Consider the following 23175-nt stretch of genomic DNA (forward strand, 5'->3'; position numbering starts at 1 on the left):
GGAAAACCTACAGAAACAAGCTACAGCTCTGAAGTTAATGGGCCTCTTTAAGGCTCCAGAGTCCAGATTTTATTGAAGCTTGGCAAATTTGTTGGGTACGAGTCACGAGATATCATTCAATGTACGCCTAAAATTAAATGTTACATTTTATGTTATTATATTATTATTTAGGTGAATTGTAGATTGACTTAATTTATAATAATTTATAATATTTTTATAAAATTTAAATTAAATTTATATAAAATATTTTAATATTTAATTATATATATCAAAATATTTTTATTTAAACTGTTTGAAAAGAATTTTTTTTATAAATTAAACTAAAATTTTATAATTTATTTATTTATTTTATAAACAGATGAAGATATTGAAAATTACTATAATTTGTTTTAGTAAATAAAAGGAAATATCGCCTCATAATATATTAGAGAGAGAGGCATTCATACTTTACTTAATTATATTTAGGTTACATATTTGATATATTTAGACTTAATAAATTTATATTTTTTATTAACAAAATTGTCTACCTTGCTGATTATACATCTTGTGGCAAGAAGTAATTTGCCTGTACTAGAGTAAACATTTTAGGTTTAAGAAAATACAAAATCAAGACACCAATTTTTATCTCTTTTTTTTTTTTTTTTTTGCGTTCTTTCTAATTTAGCCAAAATTTTTGATTTTTTTTAAAAAAATTATGGCATTTCTTTTGATTCAGTATTTATATGTACAGTAGAAATGTGATTCAGCTACAAAACCCCAGCAGTTGAGAGAGAGAGAGAGTAAGGAAGCGAGAGAAATGTGAGCTGAAGGAATTCTGTTATAACTACTGCATGACACACACAATTTACACACACATATATATATATATATATATATATATATATATATATATATATATATATATATATATATATATATATATATATATATATATATATACAAGCTATCAGCCTCTCTATACTGAACATGTGTCCCCTACTCATAATGAGTGTAGCTAATGCGAATATTCATGGAGTTTGTATTTCTCCCACGTTGCTAAGTTATTAAATTTGAAAAGTATTTCTTTCACATTGATAAGTTAACAATCTTGAGGTTAGAAAAATATTAGAGAGTTAAACAAATATTTTTCTTCTATTATAAAAAGAAAATTTTAATGTTTTCTCTTTTATAAATAGAGAGATTGTAACTTCTATTATTTTTTTTATAGTGAAATTTTTCTATCCTTGCTCGTGATTTTTACCCTAATTTGTTTATGGGTTTTTCACGTAAATCTGTGTATTCTATTGTATATTTTATTTTTCTTTATCTTTATTTTCTCAAATTATTAGCTGTGATTTTGCTCTATCAGATTCATATTTTTCTATAATTGGTATCAGAGCTTGGTTGGTAAGATATTTCTTAAAATTCTATAGTTGCAGCTTAGTCTGATCTTTCACATCAGAAAAGGGTTTTGAGGTTTCTTTGGTGCAAAAGAGCTTGTGTGGAGTAAAAAGAACACTTACAATTTAGGGAAGATTCTGCCTAATGAGATTGGTACTTAAGAGGTACGTTTGTGACCCTCCAGTCTTTCCTGGAAACTTACCTAGTGAGTTGTGTTCATTACTGCAGTTTATTTTATAAACTAAAGGGCACTGTTTGTGAGCACTCGAGAGAGTAGGACTGACCACCTCACGTTTGGGGTTCCATTAGTAATACGCCCTCTATGATTTCCAAATCCCCTCACGCTAACGCAGGAGTTGGAGGGTACACCCATGCATATGTTTAGGAGAAGCAATGACGGTAAAATTTGAGATTGAAAAGTTCAACGAGAGTAATTTCTCACTGTAAAAATTAAAGATAAAGGCTGTATTGAGAAAAGATAATTATCTTGCGGCTATCAGTGAACGACCGACAACACTCACAAATGATAATAAGTGGAACGAGATGGATGGGAATGCTATTGCAAACCTTCATCTGGCACTTGCAGATGGGATCTTGTCCACTATAGAAGAAAAGAAAACGGCAAATGAGATTTGGGACCACCTCACTAGACTGTACGAGATCAAGTCATTACACAATAAAATTTTCCTTAAGAGAAAACTTTACACCTTAAGAATGTCAAAATCTACTTCAGTGACAAAGCATCTTAATGTCTTGAATACTCTATTTTCTCAACTCACATCTTTGGTTAATGTCTTGAATACTCTTTTTCTCAACTCACATCTTTTGTTAATGTCTTGAATACTCTATTTTCTCAACTCACATCTTTGGGCTATAAAATAGAGTCATAAGAACGTACAGAACTTCTACTCCAAAGTCTACTTGATTCGTATGATCAACTCATCATCAATTTGACAAATAATATTGTTACTGAAATTCTAGTCTTTGATGATATAGCAGCCGCTATTCTTGAAGAAGAAAATCGGCGAAGGAACAAGGAAGACAAGCAGATAGGTTCACAACAGGTGGAAGCCTTGATGGTGATGAGAGGGAGATCAACAAAACGTGGCCCAAATGAGAGTCACAATCATGGTAGATCAAAATCAAAAAGTAAAAAGAATTATAAATGCTATCATTGTGGTAAGAAAGGTCACCTGAAGAAGGAATGTTGGAGTCTAAAGAATTCTAATCCTCAAGGGAATGTGGCATGCACTTCGGATGATGGAAATATATTGTGCTGTGAAGCAGCAATATCAATTGAGAGCAGGAAGAGATTTGCTGATGTATGGCTTCTTGACTCAAGAGCAACTTATCACATGACCTCTCGAAGAGAGTGGTTCCATCATTATGAACCTATCTTAGGAGGATTTGTGTATAGTTGTGAAGATAATGCCTTAAAAATCATAGGCATTGGAACCATCAGGTTGAAGATGCACGACGGTACAGTCCACACTATTCAAGGAGAGCGATATGTGGAAGGTCTGAAGAAGAATTTGTTATCTCTAGGACAGCTAGATGATCTTAATTGCATCATCAAAGTTCAGAAAAGAATCATGAAGATTAGCCGAGGAGTGCTTGTAATTATAAAAGGAGAAAAGTTACTTCTAATTTGTATATGATTTTGGGAGAGACCGTGCATGAAGCAGAAACATCTGTTGCTTCAAGTAGTTCGAGCGAGAGATTTGAAATAGTGTGGCATCAGAAGCTTGGACATATGTCTGAACAAGGCATGAAGGTTCTTGCTGAGAAAAATCTACTTCCTGGTCTCACAAAGGTGTCATTACCCTTTTGTGAGCATTACATAACAAGCAAGTAGCATCGACTACAGTTCAATACATCCAATTTTAGAAGCAAGGATGTTCTAGAATTAGTTCACTCTGATGTATGGCAAGCACTGGTTTCATCATTAGGAGAAGCTAAGTACTTTGTGTCCTTCATCGATGATTACTCCAGGAGATGTTGGGTGTATCCTATCAAGAGCAAGGGAGATATATTTGTAATTTTTAAAACTTACAAAGTGCGGGTTAAACTTGATTCAGGCAATAAGATCAAGTGTTTGAGGACAGATAATGGAGGAGAATACATAGGTAATGAATTTGATAGCTTTTGCAAGTAAGAAGGCATCAAGAGGCAGTTCACTACGACATACACTCCTTAACAAAATGGAGTGGCAGAGCGGATGAACAGAACTCTGTTAGAAATAATTGGAGCAATGTTGGGAGCTGCAGGCCTGAATAAGGGATTCTGGGCTGAGGCAATTAACACCGCCTGTTATGTGATTAACCGGTCTCCATATACAACAATTTATCAAAAGACACCACTGGAGATGTGGACTGGAAAGCCAGTTGATTATTTAGACCTCCATATATTTGGAAGTCCTGTGTATGTGATGTATATTACCCAAGAAACTACAAAGCTGGATCCAAAATCCAGGAAGTGTTTGTTCTTGGGATATGCTGATGGTGTGAAGGAGTATCGCTTGTGGGATCCCACTGCCCACAAGGTTATAATCAGCAGGGATGTAATCTTCTTAGAAGATAAATTGAAGGGAGAAGATGATAGCACTTCAAAAGAAAATTCAGAGACTAGAATTATATAGGTGGAAAGAAAGTCTACAGAAGAAGATTCTTCTGAAGCAGCACTAGAGCACGAAGAGGAAGAACCAGTCGAGTTTCAAGAGCCAGCCGAGTGTGAAGAGTCAGAACTTGAAAAGAGAAAACGTACAAAATTTACACCAACCTGGCAGAAAGATTATGATATAGGCAACAATGTCGCATACTATCTTCTAACTGAGGAAGGGGAGCCATTAACTCTCCAAGAAGTAATGAGCAGTTCAAATGCATCTCAATGGATGGCAGCAATGCAAGAAGAGATAGAAGCTCTGCATAAGAACAAGACTTGGGAGCTTGTGCCACTACCACAAGGAAGAAAGGCCATTGGCAACAAATGGCTCTTTAAGATCAAAAGAAATAGTGATGATAAAGTGGAGCGATTTCATGCAAGAATGGTGGTGAAAGGATATGCTCAGAAGGAAGGGATTGACTTAAACGAAATATTTTCCCCTGTGGTTCGATTAACAACTGTTCAAGTAGTCTTGGCGATGTGTGCTACATTTGACTTACATCTAGAGTAGCTAGATGTGAAAACAACTTTTCTTCATGGAGATCTTGAGGAAGAAATTTATATGCTCTAGCCGGAAGGTTTTGAAGAAAAAGGAAAGCAGAACTTGGTTTGTAGGTTGAACAAATCTCTATACGGTCTAAAGCAGACGCCAAGGTGTTGGTATAAGAGATTTGATTCCTCATCATGAGCCTTGGATACAACAGACTTAATGCAGACCCTTGTGCATATTTCAAGAGGTTTGTTAAAAGTGATTTTATTATCTTACTGTTGTATGTAGATGACATGTTGGTAGCAAGCCCCCAAAAAGATCATATTGAAGAAGTAAAGGCACAATTGGTTAGGGAATTTGAAATGAAGGACTTGGAACCATCAAACAAGATTCTAAGGATACAAATTCACTGAGACAGAAAAGGAAAATTTGGCTTTCTCAGAAAAATTATTTGAAGAAGGTCTTGCAACGCTTTAATATGCAAGATTGTAAGTCAATTTCTACCCCACTTCCTGTTAGTTTCAAATTATCCTCCAATATGAGTCCTAGCAGTGAAGAAGGAAGGATGGAAATGTCTCGAATACCGTATGCATCAGTAATGGGGAGTTTAATGTTTGCGATGATTTGTACACGATCAGACATTGCACATGCAGTGGGAGTAGTAAGTCGGTACATGGCGAATTCTGGCAGAGAGCATTGGAATGCTGTAAAGAGGATCCTAAGATATGTTAGGGAACCTCAGATGTTGCATTGTGTTATGGAGGATCAGACTTTATTATCAAAGGATATGTTGATTCAGATTATGCAGGTGATCTTGATAAAAGCAAATCTACTACAGGATATGTGTTCACACTTATTGAGTCATGAGCTAGGTATCAAACGCAACAGGGCGACATCAACAGTAGAATATGTAGCAGCTACACAAGCTAGTAAGGAAGCAGTATGGTTGAAAATGATGATGGAAGGACTCGAGCACGAGCAAGAGCATATTCCTCTGTTCTGTTACAGTTAGAGTGCCTTGCATCTCGCAAGGAATCCAGCTTTTCATTCAAAGTCAAAGCACATATGTGTCCATTATCACTTCGTTCGTGAAAAAGTGAAAGAAGGCACTGTGGATATGCAGAAAATTAATACTAAAGACAACCTAGCAGATTTTTTAACGAAGGCAGTTAACACTGATAAATTTATTTGGTGTCGATCCTCTAGTGGCCTGACAAAAGCATAAGCAGCATGGAATGGCAAGGAAGAAAGAACGGTGTGGAGATCTAACTGATCCTCAATCAAATCTTCAAGTGAGAGATTGTTGATATTTAGGAAGTTTGTATCTCTCCCACATTGCTAAGTTATTAAATTTGAGGAGTGTTTCTCCCACATTGCTAAGTTAATAATCTTGAGGTACCTTACAAGCCTATATAATAGAGGCCTCATTTTGTTATTCATTCATTCCAAAAATAAGAGAAAAATATTAGAGAGTTGAGCAATTATTTTTCTCCTATTATAAAGAGAGAATTTTAATGTTTTCTCCTTTATAAATAGAGAGATTGTAACTTCTATTATTTTCTTATAATGAAATTCTTCTATTCTTGCCCGTGATTTTTACTCTAATTTGTTTAGGGGTTTTCCATGTAAATCTGTGTGTTCTATTATGTATTTTATTTTTCTTTATCTTTATTTTCTCAAATTATTAGTTGTGATTTTGCTCTATCAAGTTCATATTTTTCTACAACTAACACATTTTACATGACTATCATCCCCCCTCAAACTTAGGATAGAAGGATTTTCTACTCTGTGTTTGATCTTAATAGCCTGAAACACAGAGCTTGCAATAGCCTTAATAAATATGTCTTTAAGTTGAGCAGAAGCTGGTACATGTCGAACATCAACCTCTTTAGCTATAATTTTGTCACAAACAAAGTATAAATCAAGTTCTATATGCCTGGAACGAGCATGAAGAATCAGATTGGCAGAAAGGAGAACCGTGTTAAGATTATCATACCAAATTACAGGAAGAGAGACTATAGGAACATGAAGTTCAAACAAGAGAGATTTGAACCATATAATTTCAAAAACAGTATTGGCAAAACTCCTATATTCCACTTCCGTACTAGAGCGAGAGACGATGCTTTATTTCCTCGAGGACCAAGAAACTAGGTTAGATCAGAGAAAAATACAATGACCTGAAGTTGACCTTTCTGTTATCGGGATCAGAAGCCCAGTCAGTATCATAAAAACTTATGAGAGACAGACTGGTAGACTTGCACATGTGATTTTTCTTTTCTTGAAGAAACTACTTTAGTAATATTGAAACTCTGTTTAATTAAATGAAAAGAAAACTTCAATTAATTAGAAAAGAAAAAAGAAACTCTAATTATTTTTTTTATGTATAAATTACTATATTATTGGATCTATTGATTCAAGTTTTTTTTTTCTTTAACAGATTCAAGTTTCTTTTTAGTATACAATTACCATTTGAAAACATCAAATAGTTTAAATAATATATAGATATCTCTCTAAATTTGTAGTTTAGGATCAAATAAATATAATTTTAAATATTTTAATAAATAATCTCATAATTTCTATTTAAAATCTAAATCGATCCAAATTTTGACTAAAACTAATAGAATTGATACTAATAGTGTTAATGGTGATTTAGCAAAATCGACAAAGATAATAAAATAGAGGCAACAATTATTAATTTTAATTTTCTCAATAAACATAACAAATTTAATATATAAAATTTAAATTTTATTTTGATTATTAAAATTAGTATTTATTTAACATTTATTTTTTTTAACTAATTTAAATAATAAGTATGATAGACATATTTATATTACTCAAAAAAAATTAAATATTTTTTCAAATAAATTATTAATAAAATTTTCTGTCAATAATGTCAAACAAATAATTCAAATAGAGGAAAACTAAGAAAAGTGAAAAATAGATTTAAAAATATAATTTATAAAAAATCTGTTGATTAAAAACTGGTTTGGCACAATTACTTTTAAATCAACTTTGGATATTTTATATATTTATTCTAAAAATTAATCTTTTAAAAGAGGTAATTATTATTTGTAAAAGTTGTTTGGAAGTTCGATTGAAAAATAAAAATATATAATTCCTACTCCAAAAGATTATACCAAACTATAATTCTAACATGGAACAACAATTACAACCACTTGGCTAGTATCTCCATGGCTAATGTGAAACTTGATTCCTTTTGTCTGTGATAAAATAAAAGAGCCCCCTTCTCTTTAAATTTATGGTCTGAACCAGTTCCATGAACTTACCAAAAATTCAGAACAAAAAGGAAAACACTTTGCTTTTTTAGCTCATTGTTTTTGGGCATAGATGTGCAAATAGCCTTTTTAGCTGTAAAAGTAAAAATAAAATGGCTGTAAAAAGTTTCCTAAATTGGGGAAAGTTTTGGAAGAAACTTGCTTATTTATCAATTGTATAATTGTATAGATAATTGGCTAAGTGCAATTTGCATTCCATTATTAGAAAGTGACAAACGAATTACAATAATAAGTGAAAGTCAGTAGCCTAGAATTTGGCATAATCATTTGTGGGTAAACTAGCTTTGGAGTTAATGATCCACTTCATTGTTATGTAAACTCAGGCTGAATTATATTAAGTGGAGATTTTGAGTGAACCAATTCCCATATTTACAATTCTATTTTTTCTTTTTTAAGAAAAATAAAAAGGCAAGACAATAGATTAGAGATAAAAGTTTCCTTTTTTGTGTCGAAAAGATTAGTTATATGTATATTATTGGATAAAGGGTGAACTACCCTTCCAATTTGTAGCTCATCCCTAAATAAATCTAATTTTAATTATTTAAATAAATAGACTTATAATTTTTATTTAAAAATCAAATAATTTTTAATACACCATTCAAAAATTTGAAAAAATATTTCGTTAACCTTAATTTTTATTTTATTTTATTCTTAAACTTTAATTCTAGAATGTAAACAAATTAATATTTTCACACAATAAAATTGAGAAAAGTAGTTTATAAACATAAAAAAAATTATATTTTAAATTAAAAAATTCTAAATCTAACAACAATTTGCTCTCAAATATATTTGGCATAATCTACTTATATAATTTTTGGTTCTGTAGTTGTTATTATTTTCTTACTAACATAAATTGAAAGGCACTGAAATTTCATCAACGGTTTTCAATTTTATATTTTTCTTTTTTAGGAAACTGAAAAGGAAAATTATGAGTTTCAACCTTTTTACAGATAATATGGATGAAAATAATTATATTTCTGAATAAATTTTATCATATCATATATGACAAAATTTGTGTTGGAGCATGTATAAGTATTATATTTAAAATGGAGTCGTTTTCAACTTGTTTTTTAAATTATTCTTGTGGAGATTGATTGACAATATCAATTATAAGTTTGATTGTTATTTTGGATTCTTATATAATGTGGTGATCTTGCCACTTATACAAATTGAAGATACTAACCTCTCTTCTCTTTCTTTCTTATTGTTCATTACAATTTTTTTTTTTTTAATTTTTTAATCCATCCGTCTTCTCTTTTTAATTTAATATGATTCTGTTTCAATTCAATAAATTTAATTTTTCGCTATAAGATTTTTTTATACCATTTATAGGTTTTAAATAAATATTTGTAAAATTTAGCGAAGTTAAATACTGAAGTTGATAGTAAAAATTAAATTTTTTTAATGCTCAATCAATTGCACTCATCGAAAATTAATAATTATTATGTGATTAGAATGAAAATATTAATTGCTAAATTATAAATTCAAAGAACTTTATTGATGTAATTGAATACAAATTTACTAATCAAGGAAACTTCATCTTTATATTTTTTAATCATTAATCAAAACGCGAATGAAGTTACATAATATTTTATTTAAAAGAAGTACCGACTTTCTAACATGTGGTTGAATAAGGAAAATTATAAGAATAAATTATATAAAAAAAGAATTAAAAGAAAAGCATGTGAAAACAAATTAGCAACTTAAGAAAGAAACTAAATATCTAGATTACAATAAAAAAAAAAAGGGAAAAAAGAAAAAAAGAAAAAAAGAAAAAAAAAAGCTTGGCCCTTGTCTGCTATCTTATCAATATCATCAACCTGACGATCAATTATTGAAATGTAAGAGTGTCACACTTTTTACTGTTATATAAAAGATGGTTGGTTCTAATAGTTGCATAAAAATTGATTCTTTTTTTGAAATTAAGAGATCAGATAATATTCTGGTCCTACATAGAGCCCAGTACTTTCTTCTTCTTTTTTCTAATTAGCAGAACATGATGCATTTTTATAAAATTAATAATTTTGTTTCACGTTTATTTTATACTGAAAATGTGAAAATAACTAATAATTTGGTACCACATTTGATATTAAAAGAGATGGAATTTCAGATTATGAGATTTTCTTGTCTCATATTTCTTGATTTATGTATAATTATCAAAATCAAAAGTAAATAAAGAAAGTTTATGGAGTGGAACGTAAAAAGAGTCGATGTAACAAAACAAAAAGAAGAAAAGAATAGAAAGAGAGCAGTTATCAAGTAATGCTAGTGAGACTAAAAAGGTGATTAGACTTTAAAACTGGACAAGCCACAAGAGCTACTTGCACCTTTAGCTTAGAAAAGGGTCCATCCTCTCTCTCTCTCTCAGTATGATATGAATTATGATTCCTTACCTGCATCAAGCAAAATACCACCATTATTATGAAGTAGTATAGTGGTTTTAAGCTCCTCTTGAGTTCAAGTATATAGGAAATTTCAATAAATTATATATTGTGATTTAATATATTTTTATTTTAAAATTTAGAATTTTTTTTTTATTGACATTCTGTAAATATGAGTGTTGATAAATAACAATCAAATTATATAACGTCATTAGCAAGTGTTAATGTGAGTATTGGAAGAATAATGACTATTGTGTGTTATGTTAGAATCATTCAGCGGTATCGTGCAATTTGATATTTATTTTCAAACGGTCATATTTATATAATACTAAAGTAACATAAAACAAACCATATATTTTAAAATAAAAATACATTAAATTCTAGAAATTTTTTCAAAATATAATTATTTACTAGAAATTCTGACTGTGCTTTGTCTGCTAACCACATCTGACTTTGTGATGAATCTTTGAAATTGAAGTCGCTTTTGTATCACAAATTTGTCGGATCCCTTAGGGTTATCACTGGCTAATGAAGATGGTGCTAAAAATCAAAATTATGTTTTGACACACTTTATCCCAAAGGATAGATGCTAAGCCATGTGAACTCAATATTTCAATTCTTAGAAGATTTTGATAATACCTAAAGACTTTTTTTCAATTCTTTGTCATTGATTTGATTATATTCATGCCTTGATCATATCCACTAACTAACACAAATGACCTCATACGATTGCCTTTCAATAATGTTTCAAACCCCTTTTTTCTTTAATTTAATTTTAATATATTCCCATCATTCACATGTTTTTTTAAAAAAAAAAATTATTTCAATCAATAAAGATATTAAATTTTTGTGTTCATAACTCAAAAGAGTGATGAAAAGATTTAAAACCCAAAAGAAACCAAGAGTTGACACTAAATTAATGTTATCTAGTTTCACTAACAATAAATGGTTGCATAATTTACAAGTAAATTATCTTTTATTTATTATGTGTTAGTTGGACTGACATCAGTCATGTAATAATTTTATATCTGTTGGTAGTATTTTCTTTTTCTTTTATAATTATATAGCATTTATTTTCCAGTCTTATACCATTTATTAGATTTATGAACAATATTATATGAATGTTTTTCAATATTCTAGTTTTTCACAAAAAATAAAACAACCATTAAAAGAATTAATGTTTTTTTTTTCTGCTTTCTTCCTTTTACCTTTCTGAAAGATTCCAAATAGGAAGCCATTTTTTTTTTCTAATTGAAATTATGCATCTGTATTACTATGAAACCAGCATATAAAAAAATGTTCTGATATTGAAGGGGAGGGATTCAGTGACAAATTTACAGGTGAATCAGTACGAAGGTTCTTTTTAGCTATCCGATCAGCCACCTAATTACAAATATGCTTTGACAAAAAGAATCGAAAAAGCTGTAAAATTTGGAAGACTGTTCTGTGTGCTACGAATGATAGCTTTCACCTCCCAAAACAGAAACTGATCAGCAGGAGAATGATTAATTAGCCAAGATTTCGTAGTCTGATTCAAGAGCAAAATCAACTGCCAGCTGAAGAGCCAAAGCTTATAGGAGATAATATACATGATGATCTTTTACCGCAACACCCTCTATCAGAATTCCTCAAGAGTTCCCACATATGGCAGCATCATAGGAGACATCAAAAGAGAGCATCTTAATTTAATTTTTCATCAGGAGGCATTTCTGATCAACTGCAAGAAGAATCAGCACGGCCTTGCCTGTTAAAAGAATAAAGGTTACCAATTAGCAGGAAAGTCTTCTATGTTCATGTGCAGCTCTGCCAATCTTATTCAGAATCAAGATAGGGTTAGGACTTTTAGCTTGAACATGCCAAAAAATATATGCTATCGATTTAAGAACACGAACATCTATTTAAGCTGAGAATGTATCAATTGTATAACTATACTGGTTAACAAAATGAATTAAGGAAGCTTGAGCAGTAGTTAGGGGAGTATATCCCAGTTCACTTGCAAACCAAACTAGCTAGCATGGTTGCAATGGAACAACATGTGCTCCACCATTTCTTTTTTAGTACCACACAAAGGACAAGAAGGGGAAGGGGGTCAGATTCATGTGAAATAAATTTGGTTGTAGCCAACAGAAACCTAGAAGCTCCCCATAAGAAATTAAGAATTTCAGGTTGAACATGCAGTCGCCATCGTTTTGTTTCCAATAATTTCCATATTTTGAATCAGATGTTTGAGCCAGGTTTAGGAAAGGCATTTGATGATTTCTCAACTAGCAAATAGTAAGAAGATTTCACAGAGAAATTGTAGGTCAGGGTTGACAGATTAATCTGTCAGAAATATTGTCCGGGACTATAGATATTTTTAGAATTATCTCTGAGTTTCAACAGGCTAAAAGACATTTCTGACCATTGATTCCTTCTAGGCTCGCAGATTATGATCAATTAAAATCACCATCTCTGAAAGGATAAAAAGTATTCAGCCTGTGTTTTCATTACCTTGAACTTTGGCCGAATTGAACAATTTATGGCACTAAACTCTTCTAGTTTCTTTATTTTTCTAAAAAATAAAAAATTTAATGAGATGTAATAAAAACATTCATCTTTTTATAGTCATTATCATTTAATAAATAAAAACAGCTCTAAAAATACTCTTATTGTTTGAGCAAGGACTCAAAATGTGATGGGCTAAACCTTGATGGTTCACAATGGCAGTTATTTAATTCACATGCATGTGTAAATTGGTGCCTACTTCAGTTTCATATTGTTTCTCAATAGCCTTTTATTAAACACCTATTAATTCCTCTATCAAAATTGGTTGATAAGCTATGATTGTTTAAATCCGTAATCATATCAAACATATAAAAAAATAGGAGGATCTTTACCCAATTACCAAAAGAGAGGAGACAAACTACCTCTAACAAGGCCATAACCAAAAAAGAAAAGGTTACAGAAGATCTATATAAGTAAATAACTCACACCTTAAAATAGTAAAATGATTTGCTCTCATTTAAAATATTTTATTCTGGAGTATATAAATAATTTATTTCTAATGAGCATAAGAAAATTATTATAATTATTATACAGCAGTCTCAATCCATTAAATATTAACAAATAAAAAAGGAACATGCTATGAATAGGTTAAAAGTTAAAAAGTAATATTTATTGCATTAGAAGTTTCATTATGAGTAAAATTTACATAAGGAGAGATAGAAAGACATTAAAAAATTAAAAATAAATAAATAAATAAATCTGAGATCAGATCCAAAATTGTAAGAAGGACAAATGATGCTAACCTCAGCAACACCCAAATAAAGAGGATGAATTCAATTGCATCCACTTTTTTTTCATTTTAATTTTTGTTTTCAAGGACTTTTCATTTAAATTTATTAAAATTATAATTATTTTAATTTATCTACTATTTGTTTATTTATCTATTTTTCTTCACCAGACAACAACAGGGTAGAGAGAGCAGGGAGGCTGCTGCTGGTTTGGTAATAAAATATATCAAAGAAAAGCTTAATCACGCGACAAGGGAGCGCGTTGCACGACACTGATCTGGGTGTGCCACGTAATCTGTGTCAGACTTTGTTCAAAGTAAGTCCATCTTGAAGCTTCAGTAACTACTGTACTTTGATTGGTTCGTGCTTTTTACTTTCCTTTATAAAGCGCAGAGATAAAGCTCCACATATATTCTTTGAATAATTAACAAAAAATTATTTGAAAAATTATCCTTTCATTTTGGCTTAATTAAAGAAGTAACCATTTTCTATTTTCTGATATTTCGTTTTGTCACCCAATTTTCTGGCAAACTCTTTGTGGGGAAATTTTCTCAAAAGCCCTTTAGAATCATTAATGGTAATGGTCCATTCTTACACTAGCAATTTAGGGCATCTTATAAAATTCTTTAGCCTATGATGTTAGGGTCGGCTACCACTAATGTTATCTCTAATAGTAACAAATGATTGTATATTGTTTACCTCTTACCCACTTTCTTTATTTTTGTGTGTTTCTTTTTTATTTTATTTTTACTATAAAGTTTGACATGGACAGAAAAATATATTGATTTATCACTAAAAAGGTAAGGAAATTAGGTAACCAATTTCATGCCAAATGAAACTTACTCATGCTTATGGGTGCTAGTGGCTTTGATACTTTAATGCCAGCAGATTTTTAATTTAATTTATAAGGAATTATATATATATATATATATATATATATTTTCCTGAATGCATTGAATTTTATGATACCAAATTGGATGGAAACACAAGTAATTAGATTACAAGGCTTATTAAATTAACAACAGAAAATTATATGGTTTTGTTTGAAAGACGAAAATCTTGAAACATATTTTAAAATCTCTATTAATAAGAAAACGACAACCAATTATTAGAGCTAATTTCATCATCATATAAGATTATTTTGATTCTTGATGAAGTTGATAGCAAAATTTGAATTGGACTTTGATCATGACCTCTAAATAAACCTTTTTACTCCCTTAAAGTCAATGGCTTGTAGTTCTCTCCATTATATATTCTATATAACCATGTCAACTAGGTTTTTATTGCCTATAAACTGACTAAGAAGACTTCACTACTGAGTTAATATAAATTTTAAATATATATAACTCAAAAACTATTTTCTAAGTTTTTTAAAAAAAAATTAATAAATTTAAATTCTAATATCCACTTCTAAGAATAATTTTGTTTTTATTTTTGTAATAATTTCATTTTATTATTAAATTTTAATATATGTTATATTTTTTAAAAAATTTCAAAAAGTAAATTTTTTTGAAATCATATATATATAAATTTATGTATTTTTATTTATAATTAGAGTTGAATCTAAGTATTAAGTATTAATAACTCTAATCTAATAAATTTTATGGTCTGAATAAGATTTGGGTATTACCAAACTAAAATTTGTAGGTAAACAACTAAATGTCATGATCTTGAAACAATTATAGTATCATGGAACTAAATTTATTTAGTTTATAAAAGTTAAAAGGAATTATTAGAGAAAAGATAGTAATTAAAGAAAAAAAGAAGAAAAGGCAAGTGAAAAGAAAAACTCCCAACCCAAATAATGGAGGAGAAATGGGGAGAGCCATTGGATGAGAGAGAGGGAGGGGCATGGAGAATCCCAATGTTCAGACTACTTAGACATCACAGCCTACTCTTCACACCCTCTTGTCACTAATTATCACATCTTCTTCTTCTTCTTCAACTTCATCTTATGCTGCTGTTGCTGCTACTAATCTAATTATCAATCCCCACTTTGTTCTCTTTCAGGAACACAAACCTCTTTCCTTTTCTCTCTCTCTTTATTAATCAAACTCAAAAAGAAAATAAAAGAAAAAGAAAAGAAGCCCTCTTTCTCTCATGATCTAAAAGCTTTTTGCTTTTCTTTTTTCGTTTTTTCAAGAACCAATCAAGAGACACATTCTTTCTTTCCTTTTAATTTATATGATCAACAACAACAAAAAACCCAGATCAGAGAGCGACTCTCAACCAACCCCTAATTTCATGAGAGAAGATCGTACAGAAATGTCTGAAGACGACGACCGATCTCCTCCTCCTCCTCCTCCTCATCCCCCTTCTTCCGATTCCGGGTCTGGGTCCGGACCCAGTTCGGTACCCGACTACCAAGCTCCATACCCTGACCAGGTTCTTGAAAATGTGCTCGAAAACGTTCTCTGTTTCTTGACTTCACGGCGAGACAGAAACGCAGCGTCATTGGTCTGCAAGTCATGGTACCGTGTGGAGGCACTTACCCGATCCGAACTCTTTATCGGGAACTGCTATGCGGTCTCTACGAGACGGGCTACTTGCCGGTTTACCCGAATCAAGTCGGTTACTTTAAAGGGTAAGCCCCGGTTTGCAGATTTCAATCTTATGCCTCCAAATTGGGGGGCTCACTTTGCGCCTTGGGTTACTACTATGGGAAAGGCATATCCTTGGCTTGAAAAAGTTCACTTGAAGCGTATGACTGTTACTGATGATGATCTTGCGCTTCTTGCCGAGTCTTTTTCTGGGTTTAAAGAGCTTGTGCTTGTTTGTTGTGATGGCTTTGGTACTAGTGGACTTGCTATTGTTGCTAGCAGGTGCAGGTATGTGGATTTTTCTTTTAAAAAATATTAGTGTAGCGCATATGCTTACTTTATGCAATTAGTGGCTGATTAGATCTGATTATAGTGTTGGGTTTTGGATTATTTGTTTAGGTAATGTTAAAGTTTGACACTTCACTTGGTTATGTTTTGTGTTTTTTATTATGGAAACTTTTGAGTTTAGGAGGTTAGCTTTATGATTATCTGGTTTGCATTTACAGAAGGAATGCTTAGATCTGTATTAGGTTCTTGTTATTGATCAGAAGTTACTTAGCTAGGGTTGAATTGTTGGTTATTGTTATTGTGATCTCTTTTGTTCATTGGATTCTTGATAGTAATGATTAGAGTTCATATAATCTCTGTATGAGTAGCTGGGATAACGAGATAGTAAATTCAAATGATTGGAATTTGCAATGAGAAAAAGCTGTTTGTTTGATGGTGAAATGGCTATTTTTTTTCTGTTCAGACAACTGAGAGTGCTGGATCTGATCGAGTCTGAGGTAGCAGATGATGAAGTTGATTGGATTTCATGTTTTCCTGAGAGTGAAATGTGTCTGGAGTCTCTTATTTTTGATTGTGTAGAATGCTCTATCAATTTTGACGCATTGGAGAGGCTGGTGGCACGTTCACCTTCCCTGAAGAAAATCAGGTTGAACCGTTATGTTTCAGTTAGCCAATTATACCGCCTGATGATTCGAGCTCCGCAACTTACGCATCTTGGGACAGGCTCATTTCGTCCATCAGATGATGCTGCTGCTCAGGGTGAACAAGAACCTGATTATGCATCTGCCTTTGCTGCTTGCAAATCTTTAGTTTGCCTGTCTGGGTTCAAGGAAATCCTTTCAGACTATTTACCAGCAATTTACCCAGTTTGTGCCAATCTCAATTCCTTGAACTTAAGCTATGCAAATATCACTGCAGACCAGCTTAAACCGATAATAAGCAATTGCCACAAGCTTCAGACTTTTTGGGTACGTCTGTTCGTTTGTGATATTTTTCCTGTCAATGCACAGAAATGTATGTTTTGAAGCTGACTTAATGTTCTTCCTTCAGGTTCTTGATTCAATATGTGATGAAGGACTTCAGGCTGTGGCTGCTACATGCAAGGAACTACGCGAGCTGCGGGTGTTCCCTATTGATGCTCGGGAAGATAGTGAAGGCCCTGTGTCTGAGGTGGGCCTCCAAGCCATTTCCGAGGGTTGTAGGAAGCTTCAATCTATTTTGTACTTTTGCCAGCATATGACAAATGCAGCTGTTATAGCCATGTCAAAGAACTGCCCTGATCTTGTGGTGTTCCGTCTTTGTATAATGGGACGCCACAGGCCTGATCGTGTCACTGGAGAACCTATGGATGAAGGATTTGGAGCCATTGTCATGAACTGTAAAAAGCTCAGTCGGCTTGCTGTATCAGGTTTATTGACTGATAGAGCTTTCAGTTATATTGGAGAATATGGGAAAACAGTAAGGACTCTATCTGTTGCTTTTGCTGGGGACAGTGACATGGGGCTGAAGTATTTGCTTGAGGGGTGCCCCAAATTGCAGAAGCTTGAGATTAGAGATAGTCCATTTGGGGATGGAGCTCTGCTCTCTGGTCTGCACCACTATTACAACATGAGATTCCTTTGGATGTCTGCTTGTAAGTTAACCCGCAATGGTTGTCAGCAGATTGCGCGGGAATTGCCTGGGCTGGTGGTGGAAGTGATTAATCATGAGTATGATGAGGACATGGAAAACTTTGTTGATACATTATACATGTATCGGTCTCTTGAAGGGCCAAGGGATGATGCCCCCAAGTTCGTTTCCATCTTGTAGGCATTTGTGCTGCAGGAAGATGTATCTGATGTTCTTATGTTGGCTATTGGACAAGTGGCAGACATTTTTGTGCAGAAGTGGAATTCATAAAGTGCCAGTTAACTAAGCCCGGAAGGTGGTCTATAATATTTGCCAGAGAAAGTTGAGTAAACTTGTTCTGTCCTTGTCCTTGTCGTGCAATGTTGGAAGTGGGTTTCAAAGAAAATCTCTATGAAGGACCTCAATTTTTTCTTTGCTTAGGTTCTTTAAGAGGATGTAATCAAGGAGGGGCTAGTGCAGAAGGTAGATTTCTCTGTAAGGATTAGGTCGCTGGATCTTGTTCTATCGGTATGCTTCTAAATTTTATGTTTCTTTTTGCTTTCATATTCATTTGATCATAAAGGAGAAGAGGCTGCAAGAGAAAAGGGATGGGGGTGTCGAGGTGCACAAGAAGTGGAATGGGATGGACAATTGATCGTCCTTAGTTGAACAGTCGTAGATTTAGAAAGATGAACTTGAGGAACATTTCTTCCACCATGATGCCATTAGAGCAGAGGAGAATCAAGGTGTAAGTCGTACCAGGAAGAAGAAGAAGAAGAAGAAGAAGAAGACGAAGGAGTTAGTGGGTCTTATTTTTTAATCAAGGGGTAGCTAGTTTTAAGCTGTAGCTGGTGAGAAACTAAATGCCCAGATTGATACATATCTCTTTCTCTACCTCTCCCTTTCACTCTGTCTTTCTCAACGTTTGTTTTCTTAAGATGTGATGTTGTAGCACCTGACTGTTGAATTTATTATTGTTATTGTTAGGCAATGTTGAGATGGGTAATAAATGCCAAATCTTCATATGAATGGACCATATGCAGTCAGTGAGACTTGTCTTTTCTTTTGCCTATTTATAGTATTTTCCTATTTTTCTTTGAAATGTTGAACGATGAATCGACAGTGAGGGCCATTAATTATGTATGGAAAGTGTTTGTACAAGTACATGTTGCAGGCCCCTCTGCGCTGTGTGGGGGGTTCCATCGGACGGTGGTGATCATGTATCAATTCTCATATCCTTTTAGTTTTACCATCACCACGGGTGGTAAAATTTCGTACACTAACTAGTGCCATTGAATTAGCAGTAAAGCTAAAGTTACTGTGCTGGTGAGTCTCTTGTATATCATGGATGTGCTTTTTCTCCCTTATCTATCTTTTCTTATTTTATAGTTGGGAGTGAGTGGGACCGGTTAATTTCTGATGATTTGTCACACCCCTGCGTTTGCGTTATAAAGCAGCCAAGTCTACCAATGCTTTGTGTGTGTTTGTGTCTCTTTCTTTTCTCTCTCACTCATTATTAGGAGAGAAATCTATCTGCCTTGTTTGTTTTGTTGGTATTCTTTCTTTCTCTGGCAATATGGTAAAAAGCAAACTTATCATCAAAGTGGGATCTGACTATGCAATTGAATAAGTAATGGGAAGCAAAGCTAAAGCCTTTCTTTCTTGTCTAATCTATCCATCCATCCATCTTTGTGGGCGTCTCAAAAATCCGGATTTGTGTGTGCGTGTGTATGTGTATGACCTTGCTTCCGGCTATCATCAGCCCAATTGCCAAATAGGTCTTTCACTTTCTAATTTCTATCTCTCAGATGCATCCATCATTAGTGTGTCACTTGGATTCTTCACTCACTTACCTCAAGTACGAGTTGTGAATAATGTAAAGACTAAAGAGGGTTCAACAAAAAAACACAATTGTACTGCTGAGGCTAAGCTTATCCATTTATTTTGGTTTATGGTGGGAACAGTCTTACTGTGTAGCTGACCCCTGCCAAACAATGGTAGCCTCTGCTTTATTGATTGATTATTATCTCCTCTTCTCAGTTTGCCTCTCAATTTTCTTTTTGAGCGATGGCAGCTTGTTCCTAGAGAAAAAAAAAAGGTGAAAGGAAAAGAACTGATAATGACCTCACACAAAGGGGGAGAGAGAGAGAGAGAGAGAGAGAGAGAGAGGGGGGGGGGCGGTCCTGGGCATCATTCAAAAATCTTGGCCCTTGGATATGTGAAAATGCCCCTCCTCGATGGACTTAGCTCACCTACTAGACATGTCTTATCTAATCTATCATTTGATAAAGAGAGACTCTCGTTTAATTGAATGGTCATGATTGAGTGAGCACATCACCCCTTCGGCATCCATTTTGGTTAAGCACATGCCTTCCACCGTTTCCTAAGCAGATACATCATTATTAATAAATTTTAATATCAGTGTGTATATATATTGTTAATCTGTTTCGCAATGACACAGTTTAATAAGTAATCACTGTGCTGATTGGTGGTTGCCCATCTCAAGATTATGTCCTACCACCATATCAATCAATGTGTGGGCCACGTGTACGGTATGGGTGGTGGGATACATTAATGCCTTTACACCACTTAATTATAATAATAATAACAGACTTAAGGAGATCACATAATCATGCATTTAATAATAATTAATATCATTTGTTTGTTAAAGAAAATAATTTCAGAAGAGGATTAATCACATACAAGCTAAAGCCAACCAACAAAACCAAAACTAACTTATTTATTGCCAGGTCATCTAGTCCATTGGCAGTGGGTGGGGGAGCTGCAGCTGGAGCTGGTGATGGTGGTGGTGGTGCTGACGTGGGTCTGGCAAGAAAAATATCGGTGAAGCCAAAAGAAAAAGATTAAATTAAATCACAACTTTTTTCTGTTAAGCACATTCATGGCTGAACTAAGCACGAGGTCAACCACTAAAGCATGCTCTCTCGTGTTGCTCCACTTTAATAAATTTTTTGTTCGTCCATATTTTAATATATAATATTCTTAAAAGATCTCTCTCTCCACATATATACTTTATAATTTTATGTTCACATAAATGTACCTTTGATTTTTATGCATTGGAAGACCCTTTTCCCTGCACTATTTCCAGGATTGATCTTGCCTTTTCCAAGCGAGCCTTATTATTTTGAAATATTATTTAACATGCACATAACACTGAAGCATCCCCTCCCTCTTTAACCATCCTTCTAATTCAACAGCCAATGCCCTACAGATACATAACAACTTCTTTTCTTCTCCTAAGACCTTATATATCCTAACCAAAGATACTGCTTAACCCCAATAAACAATGCCGACACATTATTTTGCATGGCAGGATTTTGGTATAAGGGGAAATAAAATTTGGCTTTTTCATGATGAGGCTCCAGGATGGACAATTTTGCCTAACATGGGATGCTAATTTCTATGAGGTTTTAGGTTACTTAGTGAAGAAAAAGATACACAACTGTTACTTTCGGAAAATTTGGGCATAAACAAATCACATGCAAACAACAACCGCAAATTTTGACAAAGCCTAAAATTCTTTTGATAAGCAAGCTCGAATGTGATCACTAGGGTTACTGTTTTTCATAGAATTCCTGAGGAAAAACTATATATATATATATATATATATATATATACTGTGCATGGTTTTTGTAAAGCCTAAAGTATCAGACGTCAAAATAAAATCTCCCTTAGCTGATAGCTGCAAGCGAATATATGTGCTTTGAATTAAATGTCAGGATCAAATAACAGACGTTTAAAACCCTCAAAGTAAGAGCAGCTGATCTTGGGCTTGATGGAGAAAGATTCTCTCTTTCTTCTTTTTTTTTTTTCCTTCTTTTATCTCCATGCATTTTCACTCCCTAGATATTGCCAATAATGTCAAGGAACGAGGAAAAAGAAAGGTGATCTTCAAGGTGGAATCCGGGACGAGACATGATCATTTTACGGTTTTGTTCCTAAAGATGTGACGTCGCATTTTGATTGGCATAATAATTGGTGTTAGCTTCAACTTTAATGTTTAATTTTATGGAATTTGTAAAATTGGGGTCTTTAATTAAGTATTTGAATATATGAAGATAAATATGGGACGCTCGTACACAAAAAAAAGTGCTATATATATATATATATATATATATATATATATATATATATATATAAACGAATGAACTATTTCTGATATATTACCCTTAATATGCTTTAAATATTTTACATTAAGATAATAATAAAAAAGTGATATACGATTTAAATTTTTATAAATATTTTATATATCATTTATGCGACGATTAAATGAAAATAAAAATTCTTTTTTAAAATATTCTTAAGAATAAAATCCTGTAAAGACATGATTACTATATAAAGCAACAAACAATTTTGATTGACAAAACTTTTTTTTTTTTTTTTTGAAGGATTGATTGACAAGAGGATATATTGCAATCACATGCATGGAACCTTCTTATAATGAGAGTCAGATAGTAAGCAAGTCGAGATTTATCAAAACCGTCATCATAAGAGGAACAAATGTTGGTGACTCCCCCATTAAAAAAAGAAGAAGGAGAAGTAGCATTGAATAAGAGAGATAAGCACATATCTCTGTAGCCAAATGAAAATCGAAATGCCCCCTGTAACAGACTATAAGGAAGAAGTCTTGGAATAATCAAAGGCATGCATGCGGGAGAGAGGGGGACACCATAATATTTGCTTCAACATACATACAACCCCGCTCTACTTACTTTAATTTTATTTACTTTTTTAGTAGAATTTCTCTTCCATTTAAAAACACATTGAAAGGTCTTCTATCCTAGAATCCTACCATTTCTTAACAATGATTCCAACAATAGAGCGCATCTTTCTCACTCTCATCCTTACCTTCCAAACATTACATCACCTGTCTATGCCAATACCTTTTCTTTTCTCTTTTATTTCTTTTATAAAAATAACCAAAGGCTTAGTGATCGCATTTTCAGCACTTGCAGCAGAAAAGAATAGTAAAACCTGGCTATCAAAGTAGTAATTCAGTTCTGCAATTATGGATGCGTCCCCCTTAGCCACCCAAAATTACTTCATCATTAACCTTTACGACTTTTAACTTGCTAATTATTCTCACCTCTCTATTTAGCGAGGCTACAAAGATTGATCCTTTCCTTGCTCGACGAATGCTGAACCTCTTGTTAGGAAAGATTGCTCTCTCCTCCCTTTTCTGGACATCAACATCTAGAATTATAATCTGATACAAAATTCACATATAAAAAAAAAAAA

At 32.9% G+C, this 23175-nt stretch overlaps 1 protein-coding gene across 1 annotated transcript; it reads left to right on the forward strand.

The window, feature by feature from the left end:
* The first annotated feature begins 15219 nt into the window (after window positions 1-15219).
* LOC8268380 (transport inhibitor response 1-like protein) lies at window positions 15220-18945 on the forward strand. The gene is made up of 3 exons (XM_002513960.4): window positions 15220-16308; window positions 16772-17276; window positions 17359-18945. The coding sequence occupies exons 1-3, from the start codon at window positions 15665-15667 to the stop codon at window positions 18115-18117; spliced, it is 1908 nt and encodes a 635-aa protein (XP_002514006.1). The 5' UTR covers window positions 15220-15664; the 3' UTR covers window positions 18118-18945.
* Window positions 18946-23175: the final 4230 nt, after the last annotated feature.

The sequence above is a fragment of the Ricinus communis genome, chromosome 2, assembly GCF_019578655.1.
Source record: "Ricinus communis isolate WT05 ecotype wild-type chromosome 2, ASM1957865v1, whole genome shotgun sequence".
Taxonomy (NCBI): domain Eukaryota; kingdom Viridiplantae; phylum Streptophyta; class Magnoliopsida; order Malpighiales; family Euphorbiaceae; genus Ricinus; species Ricinus communis.

Coding starts and splice junctions, on each gene's coding strand:
- LOC8268380 (XM_002513960.4), top strand. CDS start 15,665: ATGATCAACAACAACAAAAAACCCAGATCAGAGAGCGACTCTCAACCA. Junction 16,309..16,771: donor ATTGTTGCTAGCAGGTGCAG/GTATGTGGATTT, acceptor TTTTCTGTTCAG/ACAACTGAGAGTGCTGGATC. Junction 17,277..17,358: donor ACAAGCTTCAGACTTTTTGG/GTACGTCTGTTC, acceptor TTCTTCCTTCAG/GTTCTTGATTCAATATGTGA.